This window comes from Rhinopithecus roxellana, chromosome 14, assembly GCF_007565055.1.
Source record: "Rhinopithecus roxellana isolate Shanxi Qingling chromosome 14, ASM756505v1, whole genome shotgun sequence".
In the NCBI taxonomy this organism is placed as follows: Eukaryota; Metazoa; Chordata; class Mammalia; order Primates; family Cercopithecidae; genus Rhinopithecus; species Rhinopithecus roxellana.
This window is the reverse complement of record NC_044562.1, coordinates 74,965,231-74,981,689: the sequence shown is the minus strand read 5'-3', so window position 1 is coordinate 74,981,689 and position 16,459 is coordinate 74,965,231. Positions and strand designations below refer to the sequence as shown.

At 39.0% G+C, this 16,459-nt stretch overlaps 1 protein-coding gene across 3 annotated transcripts in view; it reads left to right on the top strand.

Annotated features, from left to right (window-relative positions):
- Positions 1 to 16,459, top strand: part of MAP3K20 (mitogen-activated protein kinase kinase kinase 20) — a 191,095-nt gene that overhangs the window by 137,312 nt on the left and 37,324 nt on the right. For 2 of the 3 annotated variants that reach the window (XM_010377577.2, XM_010377578.2), the window contains exons 11-12: positions 3,458 to 3,593; positions 16,080 to 16,124. In XM_010377577.2, the coding sequence (XP_010375879.1) occupies positions 3,458 to 3,593; positions 16,080 to 16,124 (181 nt within the window). Of the gene's footprint in view, positions 1 to 3,457; positions 3,594 to 7,519; positions 13,539 to 16,079; positions 16,125 to 16,459 lie in introns of those variants that run through there. The other variant, XM_010377580.2, reaches the window with a different exon arrangement.

Genomic DNA, 16,459 nt, shown 5'->3' with positions numbered 1-16,459 from the left:
TAGTAAATTAGAGTCACAGTGATCACAGTGAAGCCTGATTCCAATCCTGCCGTGGTGTTTCTGGCAAATGATTATTTTCTGGTAGAGCTTCCGCTACACATAGACCAGATGCAACTTGTATTTTTAGAAAACTGAATGGTTATTCTGAAAACTCTTTTTAAAACTACATTATTAAAAACCACATAAACTGTGTTCTTTCCTTTGACCTAATAAATGATAGGAACAAAATCTAGTGTCAGACTTTTCCTTATTCATCAGACCTTCAGCTTGTTTCTCCTCCCATTGACTTACTAGCAATAATGGCAATAAGCATTAAGAACAGAAAATGTGTCATCCTGTTGGTCCTGTTTTGGATTTTCATTAACCATGTAATTGTCTGTAGATCTGTGGCAACCTGCACTGAACGAGGCATGCAGGGTTGTGATGAGCGTTCAGATCTGTGTCTCTTGGCAAAACACTTGGTTGGTTGTGTTTCCCGTGGTGACCAAAGTACTCTCACCATGACATGCCTTCTTAAAAACAAAGTCCAGAGATCAAAACAATTTGTGCAATGTTAGCACAAATCATGTAATATATAACACTACATTTAATAAACAGATTATACATTTATCATGTAATATATACGCTATATCACTCTTTTTACAAATTGACCTTTTATTTCAAAGTAAGTTTCTGTCTGATGAAAGAAGATAATTACAGTTCATTGCCTGTTTTTGGCATATGGAAAATTGATACTACTTGACATTGACCTTGATTGGATTTGGCTTACGAGAAGACCATAATTTTCATCAACTAAGACATTTAAACTATATTTTTAGAACAAGAAGGTTATATAAATATATCAACAAATGCATTTGATGCAAAACAATGCACCAGAAAAACCAAGGGAGCAGCTGTTTTTATGTCGTCCCCGGGTTGGGGTCACGTCTCTAATGGCATATAACCTCCCACACGATTTCAGACTCGGCAGTGTCGGGAATGCTGTTGGAAAGCTGGGCCTGAGGAGACAGATTGAGGACAGAGATTTACTCGGTGTTAGTTTCTGTGTCACAGCCTCCCGTACGTTTAACTCTTGATCCGTTTTCCAGAAGTGCTCACAATCGCAGTAGGCTCCCAGAACTGGAACTTGAGATGCATCTTTGGCTTAAATTACAAGTGAAATAGAATGTAGTGGCCATTTACCCTGGTCTAAAAGAACAGCAGTGAGATTAGTCTCACTGGCAGGGGCGTGGGGACTGGGTTGGCAGAAGCGCCGTGTAGACCCCGGCCCAGGCCTCTGCCATCGCACACTGAGCCCGACCAGCTCCCACCACCGCCTTGCCGCCTACTGACTGCTTCACCGACTGAAGATGGCTGAGTCTTTTCTTTTTTTGTGACAAAAATTTACCCTAAGGTTTTTCACACTGATTTTTTCCCCTCAGTCTCCCATTGAAAAATAAAAACTTTGTTTACGTGCATAGTCATAATATTTTTATCCGAAATATCAGGGATAAAATTTGGATTTTATGGTACAGTCATAATTCTGAAAGATGGCTGATTCACTGTCTTCTTTAGGGACTGTAATATGACTTACAGCCTTTTATGATTTTTCAAATGGCACCAGTAAAAGGGATGGGTGTTGATATTTGTGGGCGGCGCAGCAGAGGCTTCTTACACCTGATTGCTGCCTCCCTTGCTCTGAGGTGCATTTCAGACAAGTAGGGAAGTAAAGTGTTGAGCCAAATCCAGACCCACCTCCATACCTGTTCAGAGTTGGATTTTGCCAGTGAATGTCCAGAACTTTTTGTTTTCATTCATTTGGTTAGTATCTGTAAGAGCATTGGAATGTTCCAATAAGAGTAAGCTGTTTACTTACTGTTATTCTCCCTAGAAAGAAAAAGGCAGACTTTAGTTACATATATTCATTAACTTAGATGTGGGGGCTTCTACCTTCCATAGTCAACATCTCAATCATGATTATGCCGTCGCAACACAGGACTGCCTCAGCGGCACCTGGAAGCAGCAGCTGGCAGCATCCAGCAGCTATTCTGCAATAGTCACCCAGTTCCCATCTTCTTCTGCATCCTTCTCTCCAGTGCCTTCTCTAGCCTTGACTTCCCTCTCCCTCTCCCTCATTCTCTCAGTATTGTTGCTTACTTACAGGCTTTTCAGAAACTCAAGGGAAAGAACTTCCAGTTCTGAAAACATAAATTTAGACTTAAACATTGCGACAGCCCTAAAGGAGAAAACCGTTTGTGCTGAGCCATGGTACCAGTTCCACTTTCTGTGAAGGACAAATTTCTGTAACATGGCATATGGTTCCAAGTGGTGAGGTTGGTTGGCCTATAGACACTAAGGGAGATAACTTCCTTTAAAAATTATTAGAATTAGGCCGGGCGCGGTGGCTCAAGCCTGTAATCCCAGCACTTTGGGAGGCCGAGACGGGCGGACCACGAGGTCAGGAGATCGAGACCATCCTGGCTAAGACGGTGAAACCCCGTCTCTACTAAAAAATACAAAAAACTAGCCGGGCGAGGTGGCGGGCGCCTGTAGTCCCAGCTACTCGGGAGGCTGAGGCAGGAGAATGGCGTAAACCCGGGAGGCGGAGCTTGCAGTGAGCTGAGATCCGGCCACTGCACTCCAGCCTGGGCTACAGAGCGAGACTCCGTCTCAAAAAAAAAAAAAAAAAAAATTATTAGAATTAAAAGGAACCTTAGAGTTCATCTGGCCCAGGGTTTTCTACACTTGCCTGATTGTAAAAATTACTCGGGTCTTTTCTAAAATAATGAAAATTCCAGGGTCCCACCCAGCCCTCCTGACTCATGAGCTCTAAGGAAGGGTCCTAGAAATCCATGTTTTGTTGGGTTCTGGTGTGTGATTTTTTGAAAAACAAGTTGCCTATGTAAGTCTAAGGATCAGGCAGGTAGGGGAACCCTAATGTTCTATAACCACCACCCCTTACAACCGAGGAGACTGAGTCAGGTTAGTCAATTGATTGCTTGGGTTACTCAGCCAATGAGTAGCCCAAAGTGTCATCTCAACCACTTACTGATGGCGTGTTGTTTAACACCTAACCTGAATATCATTTTCCCACCTATATTGTGAGATTAATACCTGTTTCCTGGGACTGTTATGGGAATAAGATGAGATCATGGATAACAGCACTTACAAACTGTAAAGAGCTAGCTAAATGTAAGCATTTACTAAATGGTTGTACCAGGACACCAGCTCCATAGCTTATGCTGCACCCCAGTGGCTCTTCAACACTTTGTTGAAATATTTTGAGCTTATTTTTCCAAGCTAGAAACTACCTCTTAATATTTAAGGACATGAAAGATTCCTTCTCCTCTGGCAGCTTCCTGGTTGATTTTAAAGCACCGGCATTTGTCTTTTATTTTGATTAGCATTCTGATGGACCCACTAAGCGCTTGATGTCTCTTAAGTAAAGTTGAGACTCACACCAGCTATCCCTGTGCAGGTGCGAAATTGAGGCAACTCTTGAAAGGCTAAAGAAACTAGAGCGTGATCTCAGCTTTAAGGAGCAGGAGCTTAAAGAACGAGAAAGACGTTTAAAGATGTGGGAGCAAAAGCTGACAGAGCAGTCCAACACCCCGGTGAGTACCCTCCCCCTTCGCCGTCTTTCCACATGCTGCTTGTAGGCTGCGCGGCTGAGCATGGCAGCATGGCACCTCTTCCCCTGCTTCCCACTGCCCCTCCTCATTTCCTGCCTCACGCCTGTGTATCAAAGGGCCAGCGTGTGGACTCAAGCGGCGTTCATACCTAATTTCAATTAATAAAATGCCAGAGATTTAAAAGAAAAGCTTATCCTATTTCTGGCTCCTTCCTTAAGAACTGTTATTCTGTCAGTGTGTTTGTATATTAGAATTACAATAATAAAATCCGATGTATTTTCACACCATCTGCTCAATCTCAGAACATGCACCTCGGTGCTGATTAACTCCTTCTAGCCGCTCAGTCATTAATAACTGTAACTCCAGCGGCTCACTGACTAACAGAGTCTTTGATGTGTCAGAACTTAACCATGTTTTCCTTCTAAAATGAAGCTAACCATGATGACATGCAAATGAGAAGCATTAATATTTCGTACTCAATTTAGTGTTATGATCAGGGGCAGCAAAATATTGGAAAAAGATTCTCTCTGGACAAGCTTTCAGTATTTATTACACCTAGGCAGTATCTTGTTTTCTCCCAAGTCTTGTATTTAGAGGAATATAAAAATTCTTTTTAAGCATTTCACTGGTTATACAGTAACCTTGAGCTTACATGCTGATATGATATTATTAAAGTCTAATCAAATTTCAGCATTCTTTCCTATTTTAAATGGCATAACATTTTCAGGAATTAAGTATACATTTATAATTGTTTTTTCCCAGGGTTTTTAATGGGCAATATTTGTTCACTTAAAATTACCCAAGTAATAGTAGATTAAAAGTAAACATATATTTTAAATTCATTTTTGATAGTTCCTATGGTGATTATGCCAAAAAATACTGAAATGCCGTTCATTTTGTGGTCTTCAAAAAGCTTTCCTATCTTTAAAAGTCTTAATCTTCATTAAGCAGCCAATGCCCAACTGGAAAGTATTTTCCAGTGTCTAAAGAATAAAATAGTTTGTCTCCTTCCCAACTTGCGTGGAGAAGCAACGTGATATCCAAACAAGGAAAATACAATGAAGCTAAATGTTTACTATCAGATTCATTGTGGAAAAAAAGGACTTTGGTTCTCCAGGGAATTCCAGAATGAACCAAATTGCTATCCATAACACTACCATGGAACATTTTAAAAGTGCCACTTTTATCTGTGAATTTAACTTAGCTGGTGAGAAAAACGATGAGGGAAGTTTCCTGTTCTGGCTGACGTGGTGTCAGCAGGCAGCCTCTGAGAGCCTCACTCTAGGGATCTGCACGGGAGCAGTGCTTCTCCCAGAGCTCATGAGGGACAGGAGCAAAAATGTGACCTTGTCCCTAGAGCACAGCTTCTGAAGTCTGCAAGGTTTTGTTTTATTTTAAAACGCATTGAAATCTAAAGCCGTAAAAGCATTGCATGGCCTGACTCTTTCTGAATGTAGTATTGTAAGAAAAAACTTTAGCCATTCACATATGCTTCAGAACCTTTCTTTAGTTTATTGGCATCAGTTTTGCTAAGAAACGGGCTGCCTTGCACATAATTATTGCTCTTAGTAACATAGTTTCATAATAAATAATAAAACGCTCTGCAGTAAAGCTCTGTGTGCTCGGTAGGTTGCCTGCTTGAGTTTTTAACCCCACGAAACTTTCTGTGAAGGAACTGCTCTGAGGGCCACCACTAACAATGGACAGCCTGTAGCACAATCTCAATGAGATTTTCTTCTTTTTTTCCTTATGGGAGATAAGTTTTCTTTCTTTACAGTACTTGCTTTTAATGTCTCTTCTGCTTAGAGCTGGTATTTCTGAAGGAAAGAAAGTTTATGTTCAGATATTTTGTAAGTAGGTATTTTCTTTTGTCTTCACATCAGTTTCTGTTTAGCTTTAACTGAGATTTCTTAGAGAAAGATGAAATAAACCTTTTAAAAAGGAAGTGGCTGGAGGTTAAGACTTCCTGTATGTGGCCTTGTCTTAATTATGTAAGTTTAACATTTATATAACTTCATAAAAAATTGAATCATTCGATTAATTTCAAGGGCACTATTTTCTTTCCTAAAACTAAAACATTAGTTAATGATATTTGGGGAGATTAATCCTTTATGCATAAATATGGATAATGTTTATTTTCTAATTATAGTTGAAGCTTGATGTGAACATTTTATTTATTTTAAGAATACAGGCTTATCTGAGAAACATTTATAGAGATCTTTAGAGTCAAACCTAATGTGAGGAATGACGCTCAAAATAATACAATGAGCCACAAAGAGTTCCTGAGAATATCTTACAATTGAAACCAAATTTCAGAAGCTGAGATGTTTGACTGCCAGGGAAATAACATCCTGTTTCCAGTGTTTAAGGATCTAAATCAATTGTTTTCTTCCATATAATGGATACTTTTCAGTTGTATGATATGAAATTAAAGTTATTGAACTAACAACTCCAGGAGGGTTTTTCCCAAAAGAGCGAGCTACTTTTTAAAAACTCAGCTCCAACTTCAGTTTAAAAATTAGGAAATTGAGGCCGGGCACGGTGGCTCATGCCTGTAATTCCAGCACTTTGGGAGGCTGAGGCGGGTGGATCACGAGGTCACACGTTCGAGACCAACCTGGACAACATAGTGAAACCCTGTCTCCACTAAAAATACAAAAAATTAGTTGGGTGTGGTGGCGGGTGCCTATAATCCCAGCAACTCGGGAGGCTGAGGCAGGAGAATTGCTTGAACCTGGAAGGCGGAGCTTGCAGTGAGCCGGGATAGCGCCACTGCACTCCAGCCCGGGAAACAGTGTGAGACTCCGTCTCAAAAAAAAAAAAAAAATTAGGAAATTGATCCTGAATACTAGGTACCAGAATATAGAGGTCATCCCAGTATATTATTTGTACATTATTTATCATAAATGTATCCATATTGAAACTATGCCAAAAACATAAGCCTTGATTTGCTTATTTCTCAAAAGAAGAGGCAGTAACGTTTTTCATATCCTAACAGTTTTACCCCTAAAATGGATATGCCCAAACATTTATGGGAATAAGTTGGCTGTTCAAAATAATTACATAAAGTAGAAGATAAATGTCTGTGACCACTGTGAGCAGTGACATCTTAAGAAAAAAGTTCTGTTGAAAGAGGAAAACTTGAATATTAGAGCATATTAGAACAATCTAAATTAACACTATTTTCCTCCTTTCTTCCTAGTTTTCATGTGTTTACATACTTACGTCTAACTTAAATGTGAGAGACAGCATCTAGAATTTGTTCACAAGTGAATTATTTAATAATTTGAATAAATAGTATTACATCAGTTCTGGCTACAATAAATAAATAAGTGGAAGCAAGTGAATTCTAGACTAAATTTTAGTGTATATTCAGAGCACTAATCCAGATAAAAAGGTAGTCAACAACCCACATTTCCCTAGAACTGTATTGACTGCTGAACTGTTTTTTGTGCTTTCTCTAAGCTTATCTTTTGGGCATAAAGTTTCTTAATTTTTCATTTGAGAATGAATCTCTGCTTAATTTCTTTTTTAAAAAATATAATGGTTAACTAAATGTTTCCTTGTGAAAGTGAAATTGGGAAAAGTTAAGATAAATCCTAAAAACTATTTGGTTTTAAGCAAAATGAGGGCTTAAAACTTGCAACTTCTTTTCCATTTGAAATTTGGCTTGCTGTGGTGCTTTGCAAACTTTTGGTTGTGATTTATCCTGTCAGTCATAAATTATGGCAAATATGCTGGAGCCAAATCTGCCATTAAATACATTCTCACATAATTCCCTACATTCATTTATTTCACTAATCATTTACCTCCTGTGTAGTGCCAACTAATTTTGTGGTATCTATTTTCCTGATTTAAATTGGTCCTAATTTCTCTTTTTACTTCTGTCCTTTCTTCCCTTTTGATAGCTTCTCTTGCCTCTTGCTGCAAGAATGTCTGAGGAGTCTTACTTTGAATCTAAAACAGAGGAGTCAAACAGTGCAGAGATGTCATGTCAGATCACAGCAACAAGTAACGGGGAGGGCCATGGCATGAACCCAAGTCTGCAGGCCATGATGCTGATGGGCTTTGGGGATATCTTCTCAATGAACAAAGCAGGAGCTGTGATGCATTCTGGGATGCAGATAAACATGCAAGCCAAGCAGAATTCTTCCAAAACCACATCTAAGAGAAGGGGGAAGAAAGTCAACATGGCTCTGGGGTTCAGTGATTTTGACTTGTCAGAAGGTGACGATGATGATGATGATGACGGTGAGGAGGAGGATAATGACATGGATAATAGTGAATGAAAGCAGAAAGCAAAGTAATAAAATCAAAAACGTTTGGAAAACACAAAAGTAATTTGTTTATCTCAGTCTGTACAAAAACAAGTAAGGAGGCAGAAAACCAAGCACTGCATTTTAGGCCAATCACATTTACATGACCGTAATTTCTTATCAATTCTACTTTTGATTTATTTTTGCTTACAGAAAAATGGGGGGAGAATTAAGCCAAAGAAGTATATTTATGAATCAGCAAATGCGGTGCCTGATTATAGAAATTTGTGATTCTATATACAATATAGGACTTTTAAAGTAATGACATTCTGGCTTTTTCTTTTTTAATGAGTACCTTTTAGTTTGTATTTTACTTTATTTCCTTTATTCAAATCGTTTTTTAAAACGTACATTTTGAACAAGCACTCTTAACTCCTAATTGTTCTTTGACACATAGTATTCTGTGACTTACTTTTTTTTCTTATAGCAGTACACTATAATATCAGAAATGGTTGGCCTGAGCAACATAGTAAGATCTCGTCTCTACTAATAATTAAAAAAGTAGCTGGCATGGTAGCACACACCTGTAGTCCCAGATACTTGGGAGGACAAGGCAGGAGGATTGCTTGAGACCTAGCCATCAGTCAGGGCTGCAGTGAGTCATGATGGCACCTAGCCTGGGCAAGAGAACAAGACCCTGTCTCAAAAACCAAAAGAAAGAAAGAAAGAAAGAAAGAATTGATAGTACAAAATCCAACAACAAAAATACTGAGATGAAAGAAGGTTATAACAAAATGCTCTTCAGAAATACCTAAATGCTGAGAATTTTTAGTACTAAATAGCACAGCTGCTCAAAGTAAAGCCTGAGCAGTGTTCTCAGTAGTGTATTTGAAGGAAAAATACTCTGATTTGAAACCAACAGCAGATGTTGCAAACTTTCATACCACTGCTGGCCATGGAAGCTTCTTAACAACACACTGTCATTTAAGGCTGTGCTTGTGCTTTATACAAAGAGAAAGACGTGGTCTTAAGGGGATGCTTCCAGGGGGTTAATTCATGCCTCTCCTGGATTTTCCAGCAAGTGGTGTATGCGTGGGCGTTTGTTTTTTAGAGGGGCATAATAATCCTGGATTCTAAACATATGCTCAGCTATTTTAAAGAGGAAATTAAATATTACAAAAGAAATAGTAAAGATAAGTTATCCTCACTTAGGCAGAAACACAGGTCCTTTCCATATCAAGTTTAGCCTACCAGAGTTGTTTTTTGTTTTAACCCTGCTTCATAATGTTGGTGTTTTAGAAGTAGATACAGGGAGTACTCTGAAAACCTGGCTAGCCAGGGATATTCTCAGAATTTTATCACCTATTTGTCAAAGCTTGTTTAAATGATAAAACACTTTTATTTATATATATTAAGAGGCAAAATAACTAAGACTTGTTTCAATCTAAATTAGAAAGGAGTGTCATTATTTGACTATTAAACCAAAACATTTTTGGTCGTTCTTTTTATGGAAGTTTTAAGAAACGACATCATCATAGATACCATCTAATAGTATTTCTAACTACATTTGATCATTAAAAGCCTCTTAGAATTTGAAGCGTGACATGTTTCTAATGCCCCTTGAGAGCTGAAAAATACCACATAATGATCAGTATGCTGTGCCAGCTTCATTTGGGGAGAAATAACTAATAGAATGTTCTGGGTGTGAGGTGTACAGCAGCCTAGGTGGCATAGTGATGAAGAAAGGGATCAGAGTCTGACTGTCACTCAGAATCCTGGGCCCAGTTGCTCAACAACCTTGGGCAAATTATTTAATCTCTGTGTGTCTGTTTGCTGATCTTCCACATGGGAATAGTAATAGTACCTACTTGAAAGGATCATTGTGCAGATGAAAAGAAATAATATATGTAAAGCACTTAACACAGCACCAGGCCCATGCAAAGTGGCTAGTTAATGTTAGCTGCTACGAATGGTGCCAGTGAAGACACTGAAAAATAAGTGATTTCAGTAACCTTCCGGAAAACTATCAGTTTCAAATAATATTTTCTCTGTGGTGTGGGATGAAATTAAAAGTGGAGAGCTTTCAGGAAAGATAACGAGAACATTCTTAGAATGTAAGCTAAATAGATTTCTTCTGTTGCTCTTTGAAAACTATGAGCCCTGGCCAGGTTAACCTGGTCTGAGGTGAGACTAAATGCAGAAAGAGCAGACAAACCTTTCCCTAAAAGATGGATTCCCCCACATACCCATGCTACTAGTTTCTCTGTCTATTCACACGCATATACAAATACAGGAACACAGCCTGTCTGTGCTCAGACATAGAGAAGTACTATCTGACTTGAGTCAATGCACCCAAGCAGAAAAGCTTGGAGTAGAGTAGAAGGGAGGGCTTGGGACTCCTGTCTTTCCAGCATGCCCTGGGGTGCAGTGGTCAGCCACCTGAGGAGACAGCCAATAGCATGGGGTTTACAAGGCAAAGATATAGTCATTCATTCAGCACATATTCATTGAGCTCCTTCTCTGTGCCAGACACTGTTCTGGAAGATAGCTAGATGAAAATCTTTGCACTCACAGAGCTTACATGGCAGTGAGTGAAGATTGATGATAAATAAAGCAAATGCATCATATGTTCACATTTGATAAGTATACGCCAAAAAATGAAGCCGGGAAGGAAGATAAGGCCCATGGGTGAATGTTGAGGTTTTTAAAGTATGATCAGGAAAGGCGCCACTGATAATGTAACATTTGAGCAAGGCTGAAAAAGGCAAGGGGATCTCTGGGGCTAACTTCGGGATCTCTGCACTTTATGTAAGAATGTAAACCTTGCTTCTCATTTAAGAATGAGCAGCAATACATTTAGAACATATGAACTGAATGAAATGGACATTTTTTTCTTAATAAATCCATATGATTATACATAAAGTTCTGTTGCATTAATAAAAGCTGCCAAATAGGGCCAAAGAGAAAAATAACAGGACTCTATACTGGACCTAACTTTATCATTAATTAGGTAATATTTTCCTCATTTCTTTACTGCTGCTATTTTCCTCACCAGTATTCCAGAGATGGTTACAGCTCAATACTCTGCCACCAAGAGCCTGCAAGGATTTCAAATACAGCAGAACTGGCCTCGGTGAAGAGCTTAAAACTGTTCTCCTCGTAGAACCGGACTATTGATCACTACCATGTGACATTGGCTCTGTTACTTTCTGTTCCAAATCAGTATCCTTCTAGTGGTTTGAACATGTTAAAACATCCCTGAAATCTCAATCATATAATCAGAATTTTATAGTGTTCTCATTCTATCTGTAAAGATCATTTGGAAGACTTTAGATTCTATTAATTTTAAAAAGGAATGTTTATTACCATATGCAAAATTTCTAATGATGATATTAATTATACAGCTTCTAATTCACTTTTCAGACCAGTTTTTGAAATGGCCATTATCAGTGTTGGATTTAGTTCTAATTACTTGATTTACAAAAATGTACATTTAGAAAGAGAAGGGTTAAAAGAAACAGAAATGTAAAAATTCAAAATGAGAATTAAATCTCTCAGTTGTTGTAGTAATTATCAGGGACATGCAACTGAAAATGTCTCACCTTTCATCTTTTTTTCTTAATTCATGAAGTTATCTTGTAGAATTTGATGAGACCCTCCTAGTCATTCTCAACTGGGGTGCTGCTGTCACCTACTGGTGTTTGAGAGTGTTGGGACTAGGGCACATTTTTGGTTGTCACAGCAACTGGGATGGTGTTTGGTGCCCAGTGGCCCGGAATAGTAACATTATGAATGCCAGGGACAGTTTGCTCCGTAAAGTCTTCCATCCAAAAGGGGCTGGGCGCGGTGGCTCACACCTATAATCCCAGCACTTTGGGAGGCCGAGGTGGGCAGATCACCTGAGGTCAGGGGTTCGAGACAAGCCTGGCCAACATGGTAAAACCCTGTTGCGACTAAAAATACAAAAATTAGCTGGGTGTGGTGGCACATGCCTGTAACCCCAGCCAGTAGGGAGGCTGAGGCAGGAGAATCACTTGAACCTGGGAGGCGGAGGTTGCAGTGAGCCGAGATCGCACCAGTACACTCCAGCCTGGGGGACAGAGCGAGACTCCATCTCAAATAAATAAACAAATAAAACCCAGTAGCATTGTCCCTTCCCCACTGATAAACTTATCAAATCCAGAAGCTTTAGAGTTTCGTGTCTAATTATTTTTCTCCTGAACAAAATTACCCAAGTCAAAAAAAAAAAAAATGTATTTTTAGAATTACAGCAACATACAACCTGAATTTTGTGGGTTTCATGGCTTTATCTTAAAGCACCATTTCCCTACGGGGAAATGGTTTCTTTCTCCTTAGGAATGCTGGTGGCAACTTGAAACAGCCAAATCCACCGGGGCAGGTCACTCTCCCATTACAATGATTCCACAATAAATAGAAAAAAAAAAAAAATCTCATTGAGGTAGCTGCAATTCTATAGGTTAACTTAAAGCCTCTTTTTCTACCCATCATTTTTGAAAGCAAAATTACATTTTACTATTTTACATAACCAGTGAAAAGAAGTTGAAAGCATATAGCTCACTGTTTTTGATGCTCTGGAAATGTTGAGGGTGGGTTTTTAACCAGTGATTTTTAACATGCAGTGAATTTGTTAGACTTTTAAACACTAGCTAAGGTAGTCAAACTTGATCTCCATTAAAAATCAAGGAATTGGGGATAGGGGAGTGTTTAGGAGTGATCCAGAATGACTTCTCCCAGAATTACTGTGCATATAATTTTATTTTTCAGAGTTTTCATTTGAATGGTAAGAGTTTTATGAAAGACAGTTTTAAAACTTATTCTGAGTTAAATATTAATACTTAAAAAATTTTATTGTACTAGACTTATTGCAGCCTTTTGAAAGTAGCAGAGTTTCATCATATCACATATATGTAATAGAGCATAAATTTTCTATAATCAGGCACCTTTTGCTGCTTTTGAGTAAGACTGTTTTCCTGTTTAGATGTTAAGCATTGCCAGACATAAAAATCTATTCTCTTCTCTCGATTGTAGCATAGCCTGACAGCTCTAGATACAGCATTTCTATGATGAAAAATGAGTGTCCATCAGGACATCTAGAAGACTAGCCATGTTTTCTCAGACTCCACCTTTGTTTGCACTCTGTCGCCTGTGAGGAGCTTCCTGGCATGTGATTATTTACTTCAAACTAGAGTTCCAAGCACCTACATTAATTATTTTATATTGTGTGCAGAATAGTATATCTATTAATGTCAGAAATGATACACTGCACATACTGCTTTTGCACTCTTAAAATTTTTGTACTAAATAATAGAAAATATTTATATTCTTTGAGTGTGAGCTTTGAATAGATGGCATTATCACTTTATTGTTTTTTTAACAAAAACTTTTTCTCAATTATTCTATTGCAATGTTATTCTGAGCAAGTCCTATGCCAAATATCTTGTATAATGTTTGTATGGAAGATTAAATTTTACTCTTGTGTGGTAAGACTATTCAGTTACTGATTTTATAGTTGGAATTTGATATTCCAGCACAAAGTCCACAGTGTATTCAGAAATCCAAGTTGGTGTCATACATTTCATTTTGATGTGAACTTTGCTTTGCTTTCCTTTGTTCTAAGACTCCATTTTGCAATAAACGTTTTGACAGTAAATCCCTTTGTTATGTGTTGCTGTGTATATAAGATCCCCGTTAGATTGGATTCCCAACGTCCTTTGAAGGAATCGTTGTCACACGCATGGACACAAGTGTTAGCTTTTCTCTCCTAAAGTCAGTGGGAGTGTAAATAATAAATTTGTAAAGTGATGAGACAGTCATGGGGTGGATTTTTTTTATTCCCCAAAGAAAGAAAGGCTTAGAACTCATCCTACAGCAGATACACTGATATGTTAACAAGGTACAGAAAACATAAAGGAAATGGTAAGCCACTCTGTGGCTGGAGATCATTAACTCTTATCCCCTGTCTTGCCAAATTCAAACCGTCATGAAGCAATGCCTGGCTCCAGCCTTCCTCTCACTGATCTTTGCAAGCATTGTGCAAAGAATCCTGCTGGAGTGAGCATCCAGCTGAATGAAGCCAGTGCCTTTCCCTAGGCATCGTATTGGAGAACCATCCTCAGTGTGCAACCAACCCCCTCTCCTTTTGACATTAAAACCAAAGATTCTGGTTGTGATTAGTTATTTCATTTACAACTTCTATTCTATTCAAAAAATACTTATTTCTCAATTTTGTTTAGCACAACATTTGGGAATTTTATAAAAATAACACTACACATCCCCTCCCCCCATCCCAGTTTCTATAAAAGTGAGCCATGATGCAGGAAAATATTTCTGTAACTCAGACTGTTGTTTCTTGAACGAACCAAAAAAGTTCCATATTTCACGTTTGCTTCTGTGATGGGAGAAGGGAATGGCATGATTCTGCAGCTGTGTCCAGCTGCCCTGTGAAGAGACAAAATTGTCATATATTTTCTTTGATCCAGTTCGGCTTTAGATTCTATTCCTCAAGTCTTTCTCCTTTCCCCATTATTAAAGCAGGTGACTGTGTGTGATGATTCCTACCCACCTCAAGTGTTTCCGAGGAGGCAAAGGCAACCCTGGAGGGAAGGGAAGCACATGCAGGTAGCAGAGTGTACTCAGAACAGGATCGATTTCAGTGTATACTTTATGTCCTGGCAACTTGTCTATAAATACTGCAACCCTGCACATTCATGTCCATTTCAGTAGTGGGATTTTCCGCTTGCCTCCCCACTCTGTCTGCCTCATTTCCCCTTTTTCCTCCAACATGAACTCGTTGCCTTCCATTCCCATCCTTCCCTCCTGTACCTCCCTCTCCCGCCATGCCAGGTTTGGCCTTGTTGCTTCTCTTTACCCAGAATCACCTCTCTTCTTGTGTTGCAGGACCCAGCTCAAGCCGTGCTGCCCTCCATTCTCCCATCTTATTTTACGAACCCCTTTGTGAATACATCTCTCTATGGTATACCCATAGATATTGAACTCTATGCTAGAGAACTTAGCATTCCAGTAAATGCACCCTTTAATTTTATTCATTGTTTAAAATGACTCAACAAAAATTCACCAGATATCGTATGCCAGACCCTATGTTAGGCATTAAGTAAACCAAGATTCACATGGCCTTGGAGTCCCCCAGGTATAATTTATACCTGTATTAGCCCCAGTTAAATTAAAAGCTCCTTGAAGGCAGGGGCTGTGCCTTTTCTAGCAGAATTTTGAGCATGTGGGTACAAAATACCTGTAAGTTAGAAAGGTTAACTCACCTACCCTCTGATTTTTATACTAACAGTAAAAGCAACCAAACTCAACTTCTTTTTTTGAAACTCACAAGAAAATATTATTTGTAACAGAAGATGAGTGACGCTTTGCCATATTATCTCATGAGCAATTCATTTTGGGGGGTCAAGTTAGGCTAGTTAAAGCTAATAGCTGTACCAAACTCGAATTCGACCTATAGGACACACAGACTTCTAAAAATTATATAAGCATTTATTATTTAGATGGCCATGGGGCATATATTGAAGAGAGTAAGGAGCTCTTTGGCTCTGAAAATGGTGCAGGCTGAAGTCCTCTGGAGACATCTTCGTTTGCACTTGTGAACCTCATAGGGAGGTATTTTAATCTGTTTTAGTTAGAGCAACTCTACAGCCTGGGTTTCTTAGGACCGTACCAATTTCCCATGTCCTTCTTCATCCATGGGTGCTAACATCTGGTTTTTAAAATATTGTGCAAATGAGATCTTTAAACACTTAGAAATTTCTCTTGAGCATAGGCATAATACATCATCTGGTTACTAAGTGGTTGCTTTAGAATTTTCATTGTTAATCCAATAGTCCTCATGTTGGCTGAGAACTCTGAGGAAGACTCTGGGTCTCTGAGAAAAGGTCAGAAATGTCTTGACGGCTGAGGCCTTATTGTGGGATGTAAAAACCATGTACCAACAGAGGAATATGAAACAGCTTCCAAAGTACATGAATTGTTACTGAGAGATTGGTGAACATTACTGGAGCACTGAGAACTGCCTCTTAAGGTCAGGGAAACTGTTTTCCATTCAACCCAACCTGCAGGAGGAACCAAGCCAGAGCAGCAACTGAGAGCTAAAAGAGTGAGACAAGAGGATGAACCAAAAAGACAATGATAATATTACTTTTTTTTCGTTTCATGCATATTTCCCATGCAGCTGCTGCCTTCCTTTGAAATTGGTGCATGGACAGAAGACGATGTGGTAAGCTCTTTGTATTCATGCCTTATTTGACTTGGGCAGGTATTTCATAAATTTGTCCCTAAGTTTTTAGGTAAACAGATTGGGCCTTAGGAAAGTCTAACTAGGAGAAGTTGACAATTTTTTTTTTTTTTTTTTTTTTTTTTGAGACAGAGTCTCGCTCTGTCGCCCAGGCTGGAGTGCAGTGGTGCAATCTCAGCTCACTGCAACCTCCACCTCCTGAGGTTCAAGCAATTCTCCTGCCTCAGCCTCCTGAGTAGCTAAGACTATAGGTGCCCACCAGCACGCCTGGCTAATTTTTGTATTTTTAGTAGAGACGGGGTTTCACCGTGTTGGTC